The 16670-nt window shown below is 51.2% G+C and overlaps 3 protein-coding genes across 3 annotated transcripts; 2 read left to right on the forward strand and 1 right to left on the reverse strand.

The window, feature by feature from the left end:
* Window positions 1-1501: 1501 nt before the first annotated feature.
* On the reverse strand, window positions 1502-2811 carry KVR01_012402 (uncharacterized protein). The gene is made up of 2 exons (XM_044789673.1): window positions 2138-2811; window positions 1502-2071 (listed from the first exon to the last, which is right to left on the reverse strand). Exons 1-2 carry the CDS (start codon window positions 2608-2610, stop codon window positions 1726-1728), a joined length of 819 nt encoding a protein of 272 aa, XP_044638590.1. The 5' UTR covers window positions 2611-2811; the 3' UTR covers window positions 1502-1725.
* Window positions 2812-4369: 1558 nt separating this feature from the next.
* On the forward strand, window positions 4370-5102 carry KVR01_012386 (uncharacterized protein; the record flags this gene model as incomplete). The annotated part of the gene is made up of 2 exons (XM_044785689.1): window positions 4370-4553; window positions 4618-5102. The coding sequence occupies 2 exons, from the start codon at window positions 4370-4372 to the stop codon at window positions 5100-5102; spliced, it is 669 nt and encodes a 222-aa protein (XP_044638574.1).
* A 9146-nt stretch (window positions 5103-14248) lies between these two features.
* Window positions 14249-15415, forward strand: KVR01_012368 (uncharacterized protein; the record flags this gene model as incomplete). The annotated part of the gene is made up of 4 exons (XM_044784755.1): window positions 14249-14418; window positions 14473-14691; window positions 14805-14853; window positions 15017-15415. 4 exons carry the CDS (start codon window positions 14249-14251, stop codon window positions 15413-15415), a joined length of 837 nt encoding a protein of 278 aa, XP_044638556.1.
* Between the last annotated feature and the right edge of the window lie 1255 nt (window positions 15416-16670).

A 16670-nucleotide genomic window follows, 5' to 3' on the forward strand; every position in this document is an offset into this window, starting at 1 on the left:
AGTGTACGGGACATTTTGACAAACACTGGGTCGGAAGCGCTGGACTACTCCGTCGAGGCAGGGTCGTCATCATGCCCGACTCCCCTATGGGGCACATCGCTGAACGCATTTGATCACAGGCGCACAAACCTTAGAGATTGACTTTGATCTACGGCACGTGGCAATCACCGATGGTTTAAGCTCAGAAATCCTCGCAATATTGTTTTCCCATTGACCATAGCAATACTGACATTCGAATACAATTTACCATCCTAAAATAACTTGGGTTGAAAAAAACTATGGACTTTAGTTCCTGCCAAAACCATTTAGGTAGCCGGAAGGAGGAGGAGGCATGAGGATGTCGAGACCTCCATCCTCGCGAAGTCGTACATTGCCTTGCCGCTCTTGCTCCTCAATGAACGCCATCTGTTCAAAGGCTGTGTTTCAGAAAAAAAGATTAGCAAGAACTCTGAGCACATCAGCATTGTAGACGCTTACTGAAACGTGGGTGATCGCGGGCGATGAAACCGGAGCTGAGCCAAATGATGGGCGCCATGAAGCCCCGAGCAGCGGGAAAGTGAACGCTGTACAATAAGCGGTAGCAGCCTTTCTTGTTCAGTCGCATAGAATGAGCGAAGAACACAAACTTGAGGACCCGTAATCCATTGTGATTACGTCCTGCGACGGGTGGTCTGCTCTGGAAAGATGTCGGGCCTTTTAACGCGTGGTCGACTACTGCGTGATCGCCCAAGCCACGTAGCCCGACAGTTATCCAGAGAGGGTCTTGAGAAAAGGGGATGAACAACTCCTGGTCAAACTCCACTTGAATTGCAGTTGTTTGAAGCACACAACCGACAGTCACGGTTTCTTCAGGGGGCAATTTCTCGAAAATGGTGGGATGGGGGAACAGGGCTGGCGGGAACTGGGGCGGTTTGGCCTTTGGAACATCTGCTGACTCGGAGGGATGAAATTCGTTTTCGTTTTCACGCAGGAAAACATCCTGTAGACGGGCTTGAACTGTTGTCTCTTGTGTCAGTGGGTGCAATATACGCGAACTGCATGGACAGGCCCAAGGTCTCACGGTCTTCAACGGAAAACCCCTCAGTTCCTGCGACGGAAGGGGACGGCTGTGTTGTGCAAGAGCCCTCAAACGATGTCTCTCCGTCTTTGACATCGGAATCAGATGGTGTTGCTATCTCACAGCTCGCTGGGGAGGGCTGTGCCACTCTCATTGAGCTCTCGCCCGGTGGCGCCGTTAGGGGAAAGTAGGCATCATCCAACCCCAGGGGCTCAGAGTTTGTGGATTGCTCAGTCGTCATGTTTATCGCTCACACGTAGTGGATAAAATAGAGTGAACCTAGGCAGATGGCTGAAGACAAAATGGAGCTGCGCAAGCCTTATGTACGACGAGGCCCCCAGATCCTTTGGAGAAGGCTCTGAGGCTGCACATGTGCCCGTTGGTCGGACGTTACCCAGCCTAATGTAACATCGTGCATGGACGAGGATCACTGGAAGGACTCGCTGTCTCGGATTCCTAGATGATTTGGCATGATGCAACATAGAACTAAGCTGAGTTTGGTCCCTGACACCTCGGAAACCCTTCACACCCTCACCACTCCAGGCGCGCTCCACATGGATCACTCTCGGTTGCCGGACAAGTGCCATTTTGCCTTGCACTACTGAAAAGTGCAAATCTCCGTTGCTTCCAAGATGGCTGCGATCGTCGACCCATCGATATGGGGTGCACTATCCCGATGCTTTCCTGTCCAGTCCGACCGTTGTCACATTGGTACAGGCTGCCTCATCTTTGCTCTTCCCCTCCGTGTCCAAGACCGACTTGTAAACACAATTTGCTGGCGAAAAGAACAGACCTTCCATTGAGCCTCTGTTCGGAAGCGAATTTACATAAAGACCAAAGACAAACCCGACAACAATCCGGTCGATGCGTTTGCCACAATTCCGGATGGATTCCAGTTGAAGCAAGGACTTGACGGCGCTTTGTGTATCCAATTTAAAGGCTCCGTCCGAGCGAGCGACGAGGGCCCAGGTCAGCTGCTCTGCAATATCTCCAGTTTGAGTGCTCAGCGCCCGTCTTCTCAGCAGAACATTGAATAAAGTCAGCCACGGAGGGAAATATATGCCGCATGAGAATACGCACCGATATCGACCCAGGTCCCTTAAATTCTGGAAACAATTTTCTCTATCAGTTGGCTCATAGAAGTACAGCAGCGCCATGACGCAAGCTGCCATATCGACCATGGCAACTGCAGGCCCGGCGGGAGCTGACTGTGAGCGGCTATGTAGATAGAAGAATGCGTCGATACTCTGCCATATCTCCCTGGACAGTCCTATGGACGACTGAAAAGGTTGGGTCATGAGAAGGAGAAGCAAACAGGATCCCGCGAGGTCTAAGTGGAAATTCACCAAAGCCTGCCACTCAAGGACGGTAGCTCGCTGCCATCCGTCCACATCCATTGTCGACTGCCCGTATATGTCCCAAAGCTTGTGTCTGAATTGGCTCACGAGGGCTTCCAACGTTCGGGTTTGCAGAGTGCGCACCTGCTGCATCGTCATGGTGACTGGCATGCGCGAGGCGGGCTGTGGGCTTTGGACCTCTATGTTTGGTTTCATAGCGGAGGCGAGATGGAGCAAAACATCTTATTCGAGCCGAACGCAATTGGGACAACCTGCGTAAAAGCACCCTTTTCATCTTCGGGCCGGTCAATCGATGCACAGCTGTCCATGAGAATACTCCGGGGCGTCGTACCCGACAGTTGCGGAAAGAAGTTTCGTGATAGCCACAGTGGGTTGGCCCAGTTCACGTTAACCAGCCTCGAGATCTGGTCAAACTGCCACCCACGACCAGCCTCGCCTGACATGCCGTCAGCCTATCACAGCGTTTGCTCTACTTGGGCACTACTAGTACGCTTTCGAACGAGGCTGCATGAGTCCGCCTCCGTGCACCCTCGACCTGGTTCTGTGCCATGTCAGCCCCTTGTGCGCGCATTGATTGTCCGGATCCAAGATTCCGGATCCCAGCGCCCGTTAAAGCTCCCCCCAACGGCTGAGCGGCCACACTTTAGGTCGCGCTATTAAACTTTACTGACCCCGCGCGACACGAAGGATGCGCAGAAAAATTCACCCATCCACCCCAGGTGCCAAGAGGGCGCTAGTAAAATATGCGATGAGCACGGACGATTGCCTTGCATGACCGACATCCCTGGCCAACCATCTGGCCTCGGACCAGGCCAACGTGGCTGCCTGTGGGCTGACTCTGCAGGCGAGCGGACCCCAACATGCCAATCCGCATCACTGGTTTCCGCTCGAGTGCTTCTCCTCTTTCTGGCACTTTGCACGACTACCCGTTCTCACACCTTAACTTCCAAACCTGCTCATCGAAGCTCCCTCTCCCCCCTTCTACACGTCAACCATCATACCAGTTGTGTATACTGCAGTGCACTCCCCGTGGCATACACTTCTCTGTTGTGCCCCATTGCCATGCCACAGAACAGATCCCGGGGGTGTGACTCTCGGATCCTACTGGGCTTTGGGGAGCAAGAGGTGGAACTTCTTGTGCGCGACAGAGGCTGGGCTGATGAGGCATCTACTTACTTCTCTTCCAACTCTACGTTCGGGAAAATCGCGGGTACAGGAGTCAAGGCTGCTCCCAGTCCCCCCCTCCCATTCTCTTCTCATTCTATATCTAAGCCTGGGCGGGTGGGCTGATCCTGCGTGCCCGCTGGGCATGCAGGGGACTCGTTTCTCCTCCTTTCCTACTTACTTGTATTCAATTCCTTGTGTGCTAACCAGTCCTATGTCCATAAGATCCCAGATAGTACGCATGTCCTCCCGCAGCTATGCCGCCGACGTCCTCCAACGATCTTCTACCATGCTTCAGCCGGGCCGGCATCGATGGCTGCTACATTGAAACCGAGCCGCCATCCTCGCTAGCTCTGCCTGTCAACTTACGAGTCTTTTTCAATCCGGACCAGAACTTAGCTCTATTCCGCCTACGCGCGGTCATCAGTGCTTCGCCCAAGCCATTATTTCTCGATATATCGCCTGATAAAATTCAAAGCCTTTCTCTTGTGCCAGGCCCACCTACTTACCTTTGTTTCCGTGCTACCCGTATCACCCGCATTGTTCCCCAGGAACCTCTACTACAACCTGTCACAGAGGCAGACTACACCACGCTCGAAACTCTGCGCAGAATAGCGCAACAGAGCACTGTGCGCGTCTTGCTACCTGACAGCGGCTATGAAACATCACAGTTCACGGCATTGTGCAAGGCTGCTGGCCAAGGCGACCTACGCCCAGATCCCACTCAAGCAAATCTACAGTCACTGTACTGGGGTACAGGCGGTCGGATAATCGAGGGTGATGAAGAGTTATGGCCTCCCCCGGCCGTGTCGACAACTGCCTCGTCTGGTACACGGCTACCCCCATCAAGGCTCTCATCAATACCAGGTGGCGACAAGCTGCCACCCTACTCAAATATTGGGCCGAATCCCCTGCCACCGCCACCATCTCCACCGCCCGTTCCAAAGAAACGCAGACGAACAGATACACCGTCGGTGTCACCACCCGCTTCTTCGCCTGACTACCATACGTGGGAGCATCTTGACCTGCCCCATGGAGAGCATAACAAGATGTTGTGTGGACTACTTCGGCTCATGGCTGAGAAAGAGAAGAGCATGAGAGACTTGATGGCCGATATGGAGGCGAAAGAGGCGGTCGTAGACGAAAAGGTTGCCAGCCTGACGTTGCTACTAACAGAGGTGCAAGAGAGGGAGGCGGCCTTGCGTGAGGCTGCCGGTATGCAGTCGGTGGAGCAAGGACGGGAACGTGTAAAAGGACCTGGGGCCTCCGAGGCTTCAACTCTATCTCCTACACCTTCTACTGCATCCGCGTCCTCAAACATCTCGGACCGCATTCAATCACATATAAACAAGCAGATCGACGAGCTGCGCGATGAGATCGCCGGCGATTACCCTACCAGGCACGAAGTTGATCTTTGGTTGAGCGCATATGTGGAGGAGGATGAATTAGATGACGCGGTTCGCACAACTCTAGATACTGCGATGGAGAGGCTTAAGTCGCAGCTGAGAGAAGCTTTGGAATAGAATTGCCAACATTATCGTACCCAGTTTCTACGTTAGCGCCAGCACACACTGTCTATCCCTCTGCCTCCTCGGCGTGAAGCCATTTGTGTTCCGAGCGCATTCATGTTGGCCCCAGGGGCCCCTCCGCTACGAGCCGATGTAGTTGTGCTGGCTAGGCTGGAGCCGGGGGATCGAAACGGGGCGGTGGCGGCGCAGACAACGTTCACACGATTTGAGACCTACATATGATCTTTATGGTGCTCTATTGGATTACAAGGAGGCTATGGATCAGTCTGGATATAGCGACACTCAAAGCAAAATTCCGCAGCTATAAAGGCAAGGCAGATCAAACAATGCAGGCAGCAACTCTGATTCCACCCTCGACAGCCTTCTGCCAGCAGGAAGCCATCTCCCATGTCCTGTTGTAGATATCATCCCTCCTGGGCTTGAATGCGCACCGGGAAACGGCCATTGGGTCGTGTGTCGGGTTCCTCAAATTTAACACGAGGAGTCTTCAGTACCGACTTGACTAGAGCAGGTTCAGGTCCAGTCTTCAGTGCGGACTTTACTGGGGCAGATTCAGGTTCAGGTGATGCAACAGCCGTAGTTTCCCTGCTAAAGACTGGTGTTTCGCTGCGTGCACGTTGCCACATCGACAATGAGGCCTCATCCTTCAGTTCGTTTCCAATATACTGGAGCTTTGCACGCTCGTCCCTCTGCCTTGGCGCTCGGGGGGGAGGCTGGCCTGCCCATGCCCATGTCCTGAGAAACATGGCTAATGTGTTCTTTTTAAGGCGGACCTTACAAATCTGGAAGGCAAACCATGTTGGTAAGGAAGGGTCCGGATGTTCGACACCGAAGTCATCGTTGAAACTATGCCATCTGAAATTATTCTGCTGGGGCTCCTCCAAGTTCGTAAGTGTGTACCCGGCATCCTGTGGATGCAGCTTTCCCTGAAAAGCTTCAAACTGCTCTTTGGTGCCCCGCTTCAAGTTTAGTATGAGCTCGGGATCGATAGGAAGTTCCCGATAGACAAAGCATCTTCGAGGGCGGCCAGTCTCTCTCGGAATAGGGTCATAAGAGACCATGAAACCTATTTTGGCTATTTTCCCTTCAACACGAGCTGTTACTGGAATACCAAGCTGAGGATCCAGCATCTCCAGTCTCAGACGCCCATCGCGAAATTGGTGACCTGCTCTTTCTGGTACTTGTACGGTCTCGTCGTAATCATTAGTGGGATCTTGGTTAACCGTCTGAGGAGGCTGGCTTGCCCGAGGGTCCTGGTATGTCTGAGGTACCTGGTTAACCGTCTGAGGAGGCTGGCTTGCCCGAGGGTCCTGGTATGTCTGAGGTGCCTGGTTAACCGTCTGAGGAGGCTGGTTTGCCCGAGGGTTCTGGTATGTCTGAGGTGCCTGGTTAACCGTCTGAGGAGGCTGGTTTGCCCGAGGGTTCTGGTATGTCTGAGGTGCCTGGCTTGCTTGAAAAGGCTGGTATGCCTGAGGCTGGTTTGCCCGAGGGTCCTGGTATGTCTGAGGTGCCTGAATGGTTTGAAATGTCTGGCTCCCCTGAAATGGCTGGCTCCCCTGGTGGTTGGTATGAGTTGGTACTTGATTTGGTAAGCTAGCTTGATTTGATGGTGGGTGTTGTCCGAGTGACTGGTGTTGATGACCCGGTGGATTAGGGTCTCTTATAGTCTGGGTATTGTAAAACCCCCCAAATGGTACACTATGTCCATATGGGAGACGAGGTGGACTCAAGCTACGGTCTCTCATGACCTGCTCATCGTATACCTGCTCTCCGACAGGAATGTCATCGTTTCCAACCCCCATACGCTGGCGCTCTTGTGCTAAGACTGTGTCTGATGTATCTGTCCCCCCACTGTCTAGTATATCCTGATAGTCTTGTTGGTCCACAACTTGTTGCGCGGCTCTGCCCTCACCGCCTGGGGTATTTTTATGGAGCTCTTGGTATTCAGCTCGTTGTGCGCTTCTACCGCGAGCCTCCTCATAGGGTTGCTGGGGCATACCATCTTCAACGTGTGTCGATGCCGGTTGATTACTGTCAACAGTGTTTGCAGGTGGTGATATGATGCCGTTGTACCCCCCAGATGCCTGATTTGTTGAATTCGTATTATCGTATGCTGGAGTTGAAGAGTCTGGGTCTTCGGCCTGCGAGTATAGCCATCCAGTATAGAGATGAAGTAGCTGCGCTTTTGTGGCTTTAGATTCGAAGGGTACGCCGTTATTTTTGAGAATCTCTTTGAGCTGTGGAACTGTAAAATTAAGTGTTCCTGGTGACTTGGGTGGCAAAGGTGACGGAGGTTGACTCTGGCTCTGAGACTGTGCTCTCGTTCTTGCTGGGATGATTACTGATTCGCCCTGACTAAGGATTGAATCATTGGCAGACCTTCGCTTCTTTGATCTTTCCATTGTGACAATGTTGTGTGAGCAAAGTTTGGAGAGGTTTAATCGATGAGATGGCTTAAACTAGGATATTTATAACAACACGTATGGCAAGGATGGAAACTATTGACCAGAGTTCCTTTCGCGCATCTGTGTTCACTATTTTGCGAATCTATCGGTTGATCCTCAGAATGACGACCTCAGACTTTGATTTATGTGCTTTCAACGTTCCGCAACCTTTTCTTGAAAGCCACTCATAGCTGTCAATACAAAAGCACGTACCCAGAACCGTATCCTTCATACATAGGTAGAATTGCAAGTTACTGACCGTCACCATGCTAGAGTTAGAGCCAATCTGGACTTACACCATTTGTTCATCAGTGGTCATTGTGATCATTCTGACTTGGAACTTACTCTTCCAGCGCGGCTTACGACACATTCACTTGTTCCACAACAGTTACTTGGCTCACACCTGGACCTCTTGGATGATCAGTCCAAATCAAGTCTGCATCTCGGTCATTTTTTTCGTCATGAATTCCGTGCTACTCGTCCCGCGCTGGGCAGGGTCACCTACTACAGACACATCCACGCAACTTGCCCTATTCAACCTCCTGCCACTATTCATTGGTGGAAGGACTAGTCCAATTCTCAATTTCTTACGCATACGTCGGGCTCCAATGTTTCGAGCGCATTTGTGCGTCTCTTTGATGGCTCTGGCCTCAACTATCGTACACGCGGTCACTAGCACGGCGAGAAAGCCCACAGGCTCAATACTTATCATGTCTGGCACTTTTGTGTTAGCATCCTTGGTTCTGAGCTGCTTGTTTGCACCATGGAGGCTTGGAAGGTTTGGACATGGCCTTCTCTTGCTACACAAGTCCCTATCTGTATGTACTGTTGTTAGTATAGCATGGCATTTGATGGTGGCGAACCAGCCCTGGATATCAGTACCGTGGGCCTTTATTGCCTGCATTGGCCTGAATGCCGTCATTATGTTTGGCGGCCGTGTTCTTTGTTCACATTACACGCCTGCCAGGGCAGCTGAGGAGGATGGAAAACTTTCGGTCACGCTCAGCAAACAGTCCTTTTACACCATGTGCCCGGCTTACTTCTATTTACATCATGGTCTACATGGTGAATGCGTTCCTGTCACGTGGTGGACCGGTGCCGAGAATGGAGGCATCAAATGTTTTCTATTCACAGATACACCTAGGTTTCGCAACCTTACCCCAACGATCGCGGGGCCTTTTTTCGAAGACATGGGGCTTTTCAAGTATGAAACAGTCATGCTAGTGGCTGAAGGTGTTGGCATACTGACCCTGCTCCCAATGATGTTAGCTATAACATCGCGGAAGCGACACGACCGGGTGCAGAAGGAGCGACCATTTGGGGATGTCGCACGGAAGGTGAACTTGTTGTGGATCGTACACGACGGCGACCATACAGGACAGGTCTCTACTCATCTTCGAGAGATTTTCCAATGGGAAAAGGGGCAGATTGCAGCTGTAAGTGTTCTTCGGTCAATGGTATCCGCGCTCTAATACTAGCAATACAGCGACACGTGCATATTCTGGAGTTTTATCCTAATACCACAAACACCGAAGAGATCAACAAGGCGCGTCGAGATGAACTTAAACTGGATGAAGACAAGCCAAATTGGCAGGCATACAATGTGGCCATGTTTGAGGAGCATGCCTCCAGGCTCATAGAGCACGACTCACTACGTACACCAAGTCGCACCATGGTCATATGTAAGGGTATTACATCTCGGAGTCGGATCGTCATGTGATACTGACATGTTCTGAACCAGCATGTGGCGCCATGGATTTCACAACCGCTATACAAGATATGGTCCAGGAAAACATGGATTCCAACAACATCATTACGTTTAGTAGGGTGGACTGTATCAGTACGAGCTCAGTTGCCACGGGTGAGAAGCACAAGGGGTACAAGACCTGGAATGATTGATTAGTTTTCCTATAATGCAGGTATCGTTCTGTAGTACCGGGAAATTGTTGGAGGGATTTCGTTACTCTGGAGTAGTCAGACTCGTCTCGATACAGGGAGAAAGGTCAACTCGCCACTTATGGAACGAAAACTTTCCTTGAAAGTACAACGGATATACCAGATACATACAAAACCCATGTACAGGTACCAAGGCTACAAGGTTACTTTATACTAAGCTACGTCCCTGGAACCTGAGACTAGAATCTGAGAAATGTACAGGCTGGATTTCTACATTGGTAAAAGCTGTTAAGATTCGCGCTATTTGAATCTGGAACCCCACCGACTGTCTAGATGATTCTAGTCTCCACGAGCAGAAGAGATGCTCACGCAGATTGTCGATCCCCGCGAAAATATAGATTAATCGGGATCATCCAGGGGTCCAATCGATCGGTCCCAGACCCAGTCCTTTCAAGTGATTTTGATACTCCGGTGACAACCCTCATTAGAAACGAATTTCCTGGCGTAGGTGAACTTCAGGATTTTATTTTCCCTTTCCTACCATAGTTTAACACTATTATCACCATCAAACCATGTCTTTCTCAATGGGCAGTACCAAAAACACGTATCAGGTTCAGAAATCCTGGAACCAGCGGAAGCGAGGTATCATGAAGAAAGCTGATGAGATACGCGACAAGTTTGAAGCCAGAGTTGCCCTCTTCATCGAGAAGGACGGCGTGCTTCATGCATACCAGTCTCACAGCAACTTCCCTGAGACGGCTCCAGGTCCTGTCAGACCTACAAACAAGATGTCTCCCAATGACTTCATCACCGTCGCAGACCAACTACGTTACATCGAGAGTGGCTCTGAGAGGCCGTCGACTCCTGTATCAAACATGGATCTCATGGATCACATCAAAGCAATGCCGATGCAAATGCATGTTAATCAAACACGGCGCCTTTTCGACATGGAATTATAAATAGAGCATTGCCAGAAAGTGGGTGCCTGAGGAGTAGGGATGGGTGACGGTAATGTCTAGGGCTTGTATGTTGAATAGAGAAGTGGGCAGATAAAGGCAGGTGGAAAGACGAGGAAAAGAAAGGAGGAAGGGGGAAGCGACGAATAGTCCTACATTACAGTCATGTCACTGACTCCATGGCCGCCGCAGTATTATAAATTAAGCATATGCCCCCCCCCCCCCCGGCGGGCACATTAAACTCAACAATCTGCCTGGTGCTTCTCCTGATGTGCTACATTGACATTATCCGGTATGCCTGCGGCTGTGAACAACACAGGCCGAACGCGAGAATCCAACCATGCCCATGGGCACTAGCAACTGGCCGGAGGTGCTCTCCGGAAAGAGTGGGAGAGCATCCTTACATCGACACAACAGAGACCCGAATAGAGCCTTGCGATGAATGCAGGGAGGCAATCGAATCAAGGTAGCAGAAAGCATCACAATTCTGAATAATGTATATTACTAATGTCGGCTGAAGACATAGTCGGCCCGGTCTCATGGCCCGACTTTTTCGGAGGGTGTGTTGCCTCGCCTGAATCTCCCGCCCAAAAGTGTATTCATGACGCTACTGCATGTGTGTTCTCAATTAGGACTAGACTAGGAGGAATGGCTTGGCAGACTTACTGTCTCATTATCGACTAGGTTTCGTGCTGCCTCCCACAGGAGCAGTAAGGGATGAGAATGGTGGAAGAGTATATCCTGCGCAAGACGGAGGAAGAACGGGACGAGGATAATGCAAATCATAGCTATCGTGAATCTCCCCATATCGCAGTCTGGTTACATGTTGCCCATATTTTAGAACCCAAGACTGTCCCTCTTATACTCGATGCAGACGCGCTGCGCCTCCGCTACATCCCCTGCACTGTCGTGGTAAAAGTGAGAAAGGCTGCCAAATGTATGCAAGTACACTTATTTTCACCTGGTCGGCCGATTTCATTTCGCCAGGTCTGGGCCTTCCTTCTTCAGGTAATTCGTACAGGGACCTCCCTGCGTACTGACAGAGTTTTATAAGCTCTGGGATGTAGCTAGCAGCGCAAGGCGAACAGGGATTCCTAGAGTGGTAATTGACTAACTCGAATCTGGAAACTGGAAAGTCAGACAAGGATATGCCGTACCGGTGTGTCGGGACGGGCCTCGCCTAGATAGACTAGGGTGAGTTCTGTTTTAAAGCCACTCCCCCTCTATATCCAGCATGTTTTAAGCCCCCACCAGGGGAACGTCCCCGTAGCGCCAACCGGGCTTTCTCCAACGCCGCTCTTGATGCCCGTGATGAGCTTGACGATGCGGAGGAGAAGCCCTCTCGGTCCCGGGGTAGTGCGACTTTATTCCCTCGGAGATCAATCTTCCTCTGTGTTTACGGAAATATTTTGAGAAAATCCGTAACGGCCTAAAGATGGTTCTCGTGGCCCTCTTCTTGTGCTACAGGACCTCTCATGAGTGGAATTTGTCCTCCTCTAAGACGAACTTGGTTGGAAAGGACACGCATAAATCCAGGTGCCTTTTCCATTCGTCAAGGCTGCTTGCTACCCTAGGGTACTGTTTATCATGTCTACTCAAGCCGCTTCTCGAAGAAAACATGTGGAAAAGTTTCGCAAGCGCCGCCTAGGTTTCCTTAAGAAAGCAGAACAACTAAGATGCGACTTCGGTGCTCAGGTCTATGTAGTCATTCACATGGGAGATCGATATTTCACGTACTCTTCCCTGACGGATTCTAACTGGCCGCCGGCGCCGGGAGTAATTGTATGGATTCGAAGAAACTTGATTGACTGTAGCGAAACTAAATTAATCTGTACAGGAAAACTACTATCCCCTTCCAATAATGCTCACTCCAATGGACTTCGAAGTCCCTCAAAAGCTCCAGAAAACAAAGAAAGGGAGAGGTAGAGACGGCGAGGCGACAAATGAAGACAAGCAGGGCGAACAGGAAGCTTCAGAGTGAACGAGTGGGGCTGGAGGGCTCATCGTCTACTGGCTGCTGGTTCTGCTCCGAGTGAGCTCTCCTGGACTCGGCGTTCTCGGCTAGAATTCTTCCAATTTGCATGACAGTATTCGAAGGGTTCGGTGCTATGAATCGCGGATTGCAGGTTGGTGGACTTGAAGGAATGTTCCGGACGTACGCCGGTAGGCTAGCTTGAGATTGAGACTTCAGCGAGTCCTGTCAGCCTTAGTTACGACCCAAGCAGTAATCCGTCGAATGAAAGGACATACCAAAGCGTTCTCAAGCATGGTAATTTCGCCAGACAACTCGTCATTCTTGGCGTTTGATTGTGTGAGGAGGTCCCGGGTGGCATTAAGCTGGGCCTCGAGGTTTCTACACGAAGCTATCCACCATTGGCAACTCGATTGTGAAGTGGCAAGTGCCTGTTTGGTAAGGTCGTGTTGTGAGACCTCGTGGTTGAGCCTGAGCTGTGCAGTCATTATGGACTGGTCGATGGCCTGGGCAGGCAGCTCGGCGAGTTGCGTAGGCTGTGAGGTGTGCTGTGAGTGTTCCATGGTGAAAGTTCAAGGTGCAATGCAGATGATGAGATTCACTGAGGACTGAAGCAGACCTTTCGCATATTGGCGGTCTATTGTATACAATTTGGGGCACTATCAACCTAGACCTAAATACGATGCCGTCTTGCAGGCCCTATCCCAGCTAGGGTCTCCTATTACCGCAACACTGACCCGAAATTCCGACCGACTCATCCGCGACGTGGTGCAGAGCATGGTTGGGTGACTGTGGCGTAGACAACCACGGTCTCGACCCCGGCCACTGAAGCAAGACCAACAGCCGACGACGTTGGCTCTAGCAGTGTGGTATTGGGCGCAGATCCCACAGAGTTCATGCTACTCGGAGCAGTTTGGGCGCCTTCAGGAACCAGGCTCTTGGCGTCTACAGGGGTGTCGACACTTGATGCTAGTGTCGCGGATGTGGGAGTACTACCCGCGACAAAGCTTGTAGTAAGGATGGGCGTCAACGTAGTGGCAGTCGAGATGCCAGTCGAGGTGCCATCACTCACCGTAACCACAGAGGTCATGGTCGACGTGATTTGCTGGACACAACCAACTGTTCCATTTCGAGCGTTGACGATGGAGAGAGAGTCGTTAGCCCCCCCGGATACGATGGCGTGACTGCAGAAGGATGCGGACTGGCCGGCACATCGCCTGATCCCGATAATAGAGGTTAATAATGGGGGGACCTTGACTTCAGGGCGGCTAACTCACCAATAAACGTAAGCGTCTCCATTGGGGGACTCTGTCGGGATCGAAAACTTCGCCACTTCATACAACGGGCACGTCGTTCCTTCGAACGTCCAAAAGACAGGGAGAAAGCTAGGATCAGAAAATTTGACAACTGCCTCGCACGCTTTCCCAAGTGGGTTGTCTATCCTGTAGATACGTTAAAAAAAGAGTCCTCGTGTGTGGCAGTTCAAGACGTACATTGCTGTGAAGGGAGCCCCAGCCGCCACTGCGACAGGCGGTTGGGAGAGACAGATGCTTGGCAAAGATTCACCCATGATCGCTGAAACGGGACCAGCTAGAAGCAGTAGTGCCAACATGCTCACTTGATTGGCGGGATGCATTGTGATGGTTATGACGTTTTGCACACAGTAGAGTACGAATGGAAGCCGCCTTATATACACCAAGTCCAGACTCTGGAGACCAACAGTTCTAAGGATCTAAGCGAAAGGATTGAGGAAACCAACAGTGTGACGAGTATCCGGAAAAGTATAAGAGAAAGGCAGGAACAACATTCTGTGTCCAGTAAATTATTTCGAGCCAGACACAGGATCATCACCAGTAACATTGAAACTACAACATGGCAGCGCCACAGAACTTCTACCAGGAGGCAAACCGAGCTATGCCTGGTGTTGTACAAGCCTCAGGACAATCGGACATGTATCCTCCGGAATTCGCGCCTACCCAGTACGGAGGCTCCCCACATCAAGGCTTCGATGGGCCGTCTCTGACCCGCGACGTTGTGCAAGCGTAGGTACCCCGGTGTGCCATTGCCTCCCACCCCTACTAAGGCTTAGTCATTAGGTCATTGGAAAGGCTGGAGACGAAAATCAACGAGGTCCAAATCCTCATTCAAAAGCTCTACGACCATACAAAGGGGGTTGTGACTCAAAACGGCACGAACAACTTTGATGAGAAGCTTGATGCAATTAAAGTAGAGGTTGAACGTCGCAATCAGCTTGATCGCGTAGAGGATAAGGTGGACAGAATGGTGAAGATCATAGAGATGAGCGTCAGCAGACGGTGATTACGGCCTCATGTGCACGTAAAAGACACCATGATGAGTAGCAGCACTCGAGTTTTGGAAGGGCTATAGCCAGTTTGCGAAATCTGTAGTAATGTTATTGTCTTTTCAGAAACAGTGACTTGGACAGGGACTATAGAGTCGATAAAAAGAACGGCACGGTACACTTGAAACTCGATTGTTCACCTTAAGTGTTCCGTAAAGACCTCAGATTGTACAATGGAGAATTCCCCGGCATCCAAAACCCCCTCCTCCTCAAAAGAGATCTCGTCGTCCACAGAGACGGGGGCGCCAAGAATTGAGACGCCACCTCTTTCGCAACAGGGCTTTCCTACAGGAAAGAGCAAGACGCCGTTCCCTCCACGGCCGCCCACACCGGGGCCCAAGTCGTCGAAACGACCAACAGCGCCCAAGGCATTCTCTTCGGACACGTACATCTCACTGCTGGAGCATGAGAACGAACAAATCAGGTTGCTCAACCGGGAGCTCCAGGGACACATCAAGAGTTTAGAAGCGAAGATCGACGTGGAGAAGGAGCGTCGGCGCTTGTCGACGGAACAGATTGGGCGGCACAGCGAGGAGCTAAAACACCGCGACAAGTTGATCGCCGATATTGCTGACACCATCATCAGCGAGTTCCAGCGCTACAAGGATGTCTTGACCAACCGGGGAGAGGAGGTGACAGTCTGCTATAGCGGTTTTGATTCCGACTCTACCGTCTAGAGTCCACATCCATGGTGTGTTCCTGTTTAGGAGGAATGTGTTGTTGGCCGTGCTGAGCCGCAGGCGGCACATACCACTAGTTTGATAAGGTGCATGAACATGGAGGCTGGTCAAGACGGGCATTCGACCTTGAGGTTACTACACTATTGAACTCAAAATCGAGGTTACATTAGAATACTGGCTCGATACCTCATCAGACGAGCATTCCGCTCGCGTCAAAAGTGTCGCCAAAAGTGATGTAAAAGTACCTAGGTATTGCCTTGGCACCAAGATGCCTGACCCTGTGTATCCCGCGTGGTTCACATGTTGGCGTAATGTTGTATTGGAATGTTTGCAGGCATTCCAATCCTCCGCCGGTGGAATTGATCACATCGACCATTCTAACCAACGTTGCACACACCAAGTCTCGCAGTGCCACTGCAACCCAACCTTAAACCAACAACCAACAACCAACAACCAAGCCACCAGTTCCTATTCTCGAATGGTGCGAAACCCGCGGCAGTTTTCCGGTATCATGAAGTCAGCAACACGAGCAATTCAGAAGGGCAGGGAAGAGAGTTGGAGATAGTCATCACCGACGCACACGGCGTCTGGTGCGTCAGCAGACAGACATATGCCATCGATATATTAGGACAGACGTATTGAAAGGGTATTGTCTATTGTGAAGTTGGCACCGCTTCATACTCTTCTTGCCACAATCATTACAGCATGACAATCACCTGTCGTTTCCTGTCGACGGGCATGGTCGCCGGGATCAAAGCCATGGCGCAGGGTTGCGCGAGGCCAGTTGCTGGCTTGACTGCCATCTTGCGATGCCACGATTATCCAAGCCCATATTACATCTCATCCACTGATGAGAAAGGTGAAGTGAACGAGTGGTATCCAGATGACCGTTACGCCATGGCGCAAGGTCATCGGCCCGACCGGGTGTTCGCTCTCAACAACACCTGCTGGAGCATCGAGTTCCGCGCTACAGCTGCTGCCAAGATAGCACCCGAGGATCGCCGCTTTCTGCCGTTCACCCTAGAGTTCTCCGTGGATCAGCAAATCCATATTAGAGTTACCACGACCCTGGTAGCACACGAGGTGTTCAATGTTGTGGAGGATGTTTCGCCCTTGATCCGCCTCGTGCCTTCCCCTGATCCGCGTTCACCAAGACCTTCAAGATATGATTACATTCCCTTGACTTCTTCCTCAGATCTTGGCCATGCTTCTGAGGTAGAGAGCCACGGACAGCGAGGATTGTCGAATGCTT

The sequence above is a fragment of the Diaporthe batatas genome, assembly GCF_019321695.1.
Source record: "Diaporthe batatas strain CRI 302-4 chromosome Unknown Contig00019, whole genome shotgun sequence".
Lineage (NCBI taxonomy): Eukaryota > Fungi > Ascomycota > Sordariomycetes > Diaporthales > Diaporthaceae > Diaporthe > Diaporthe batatas.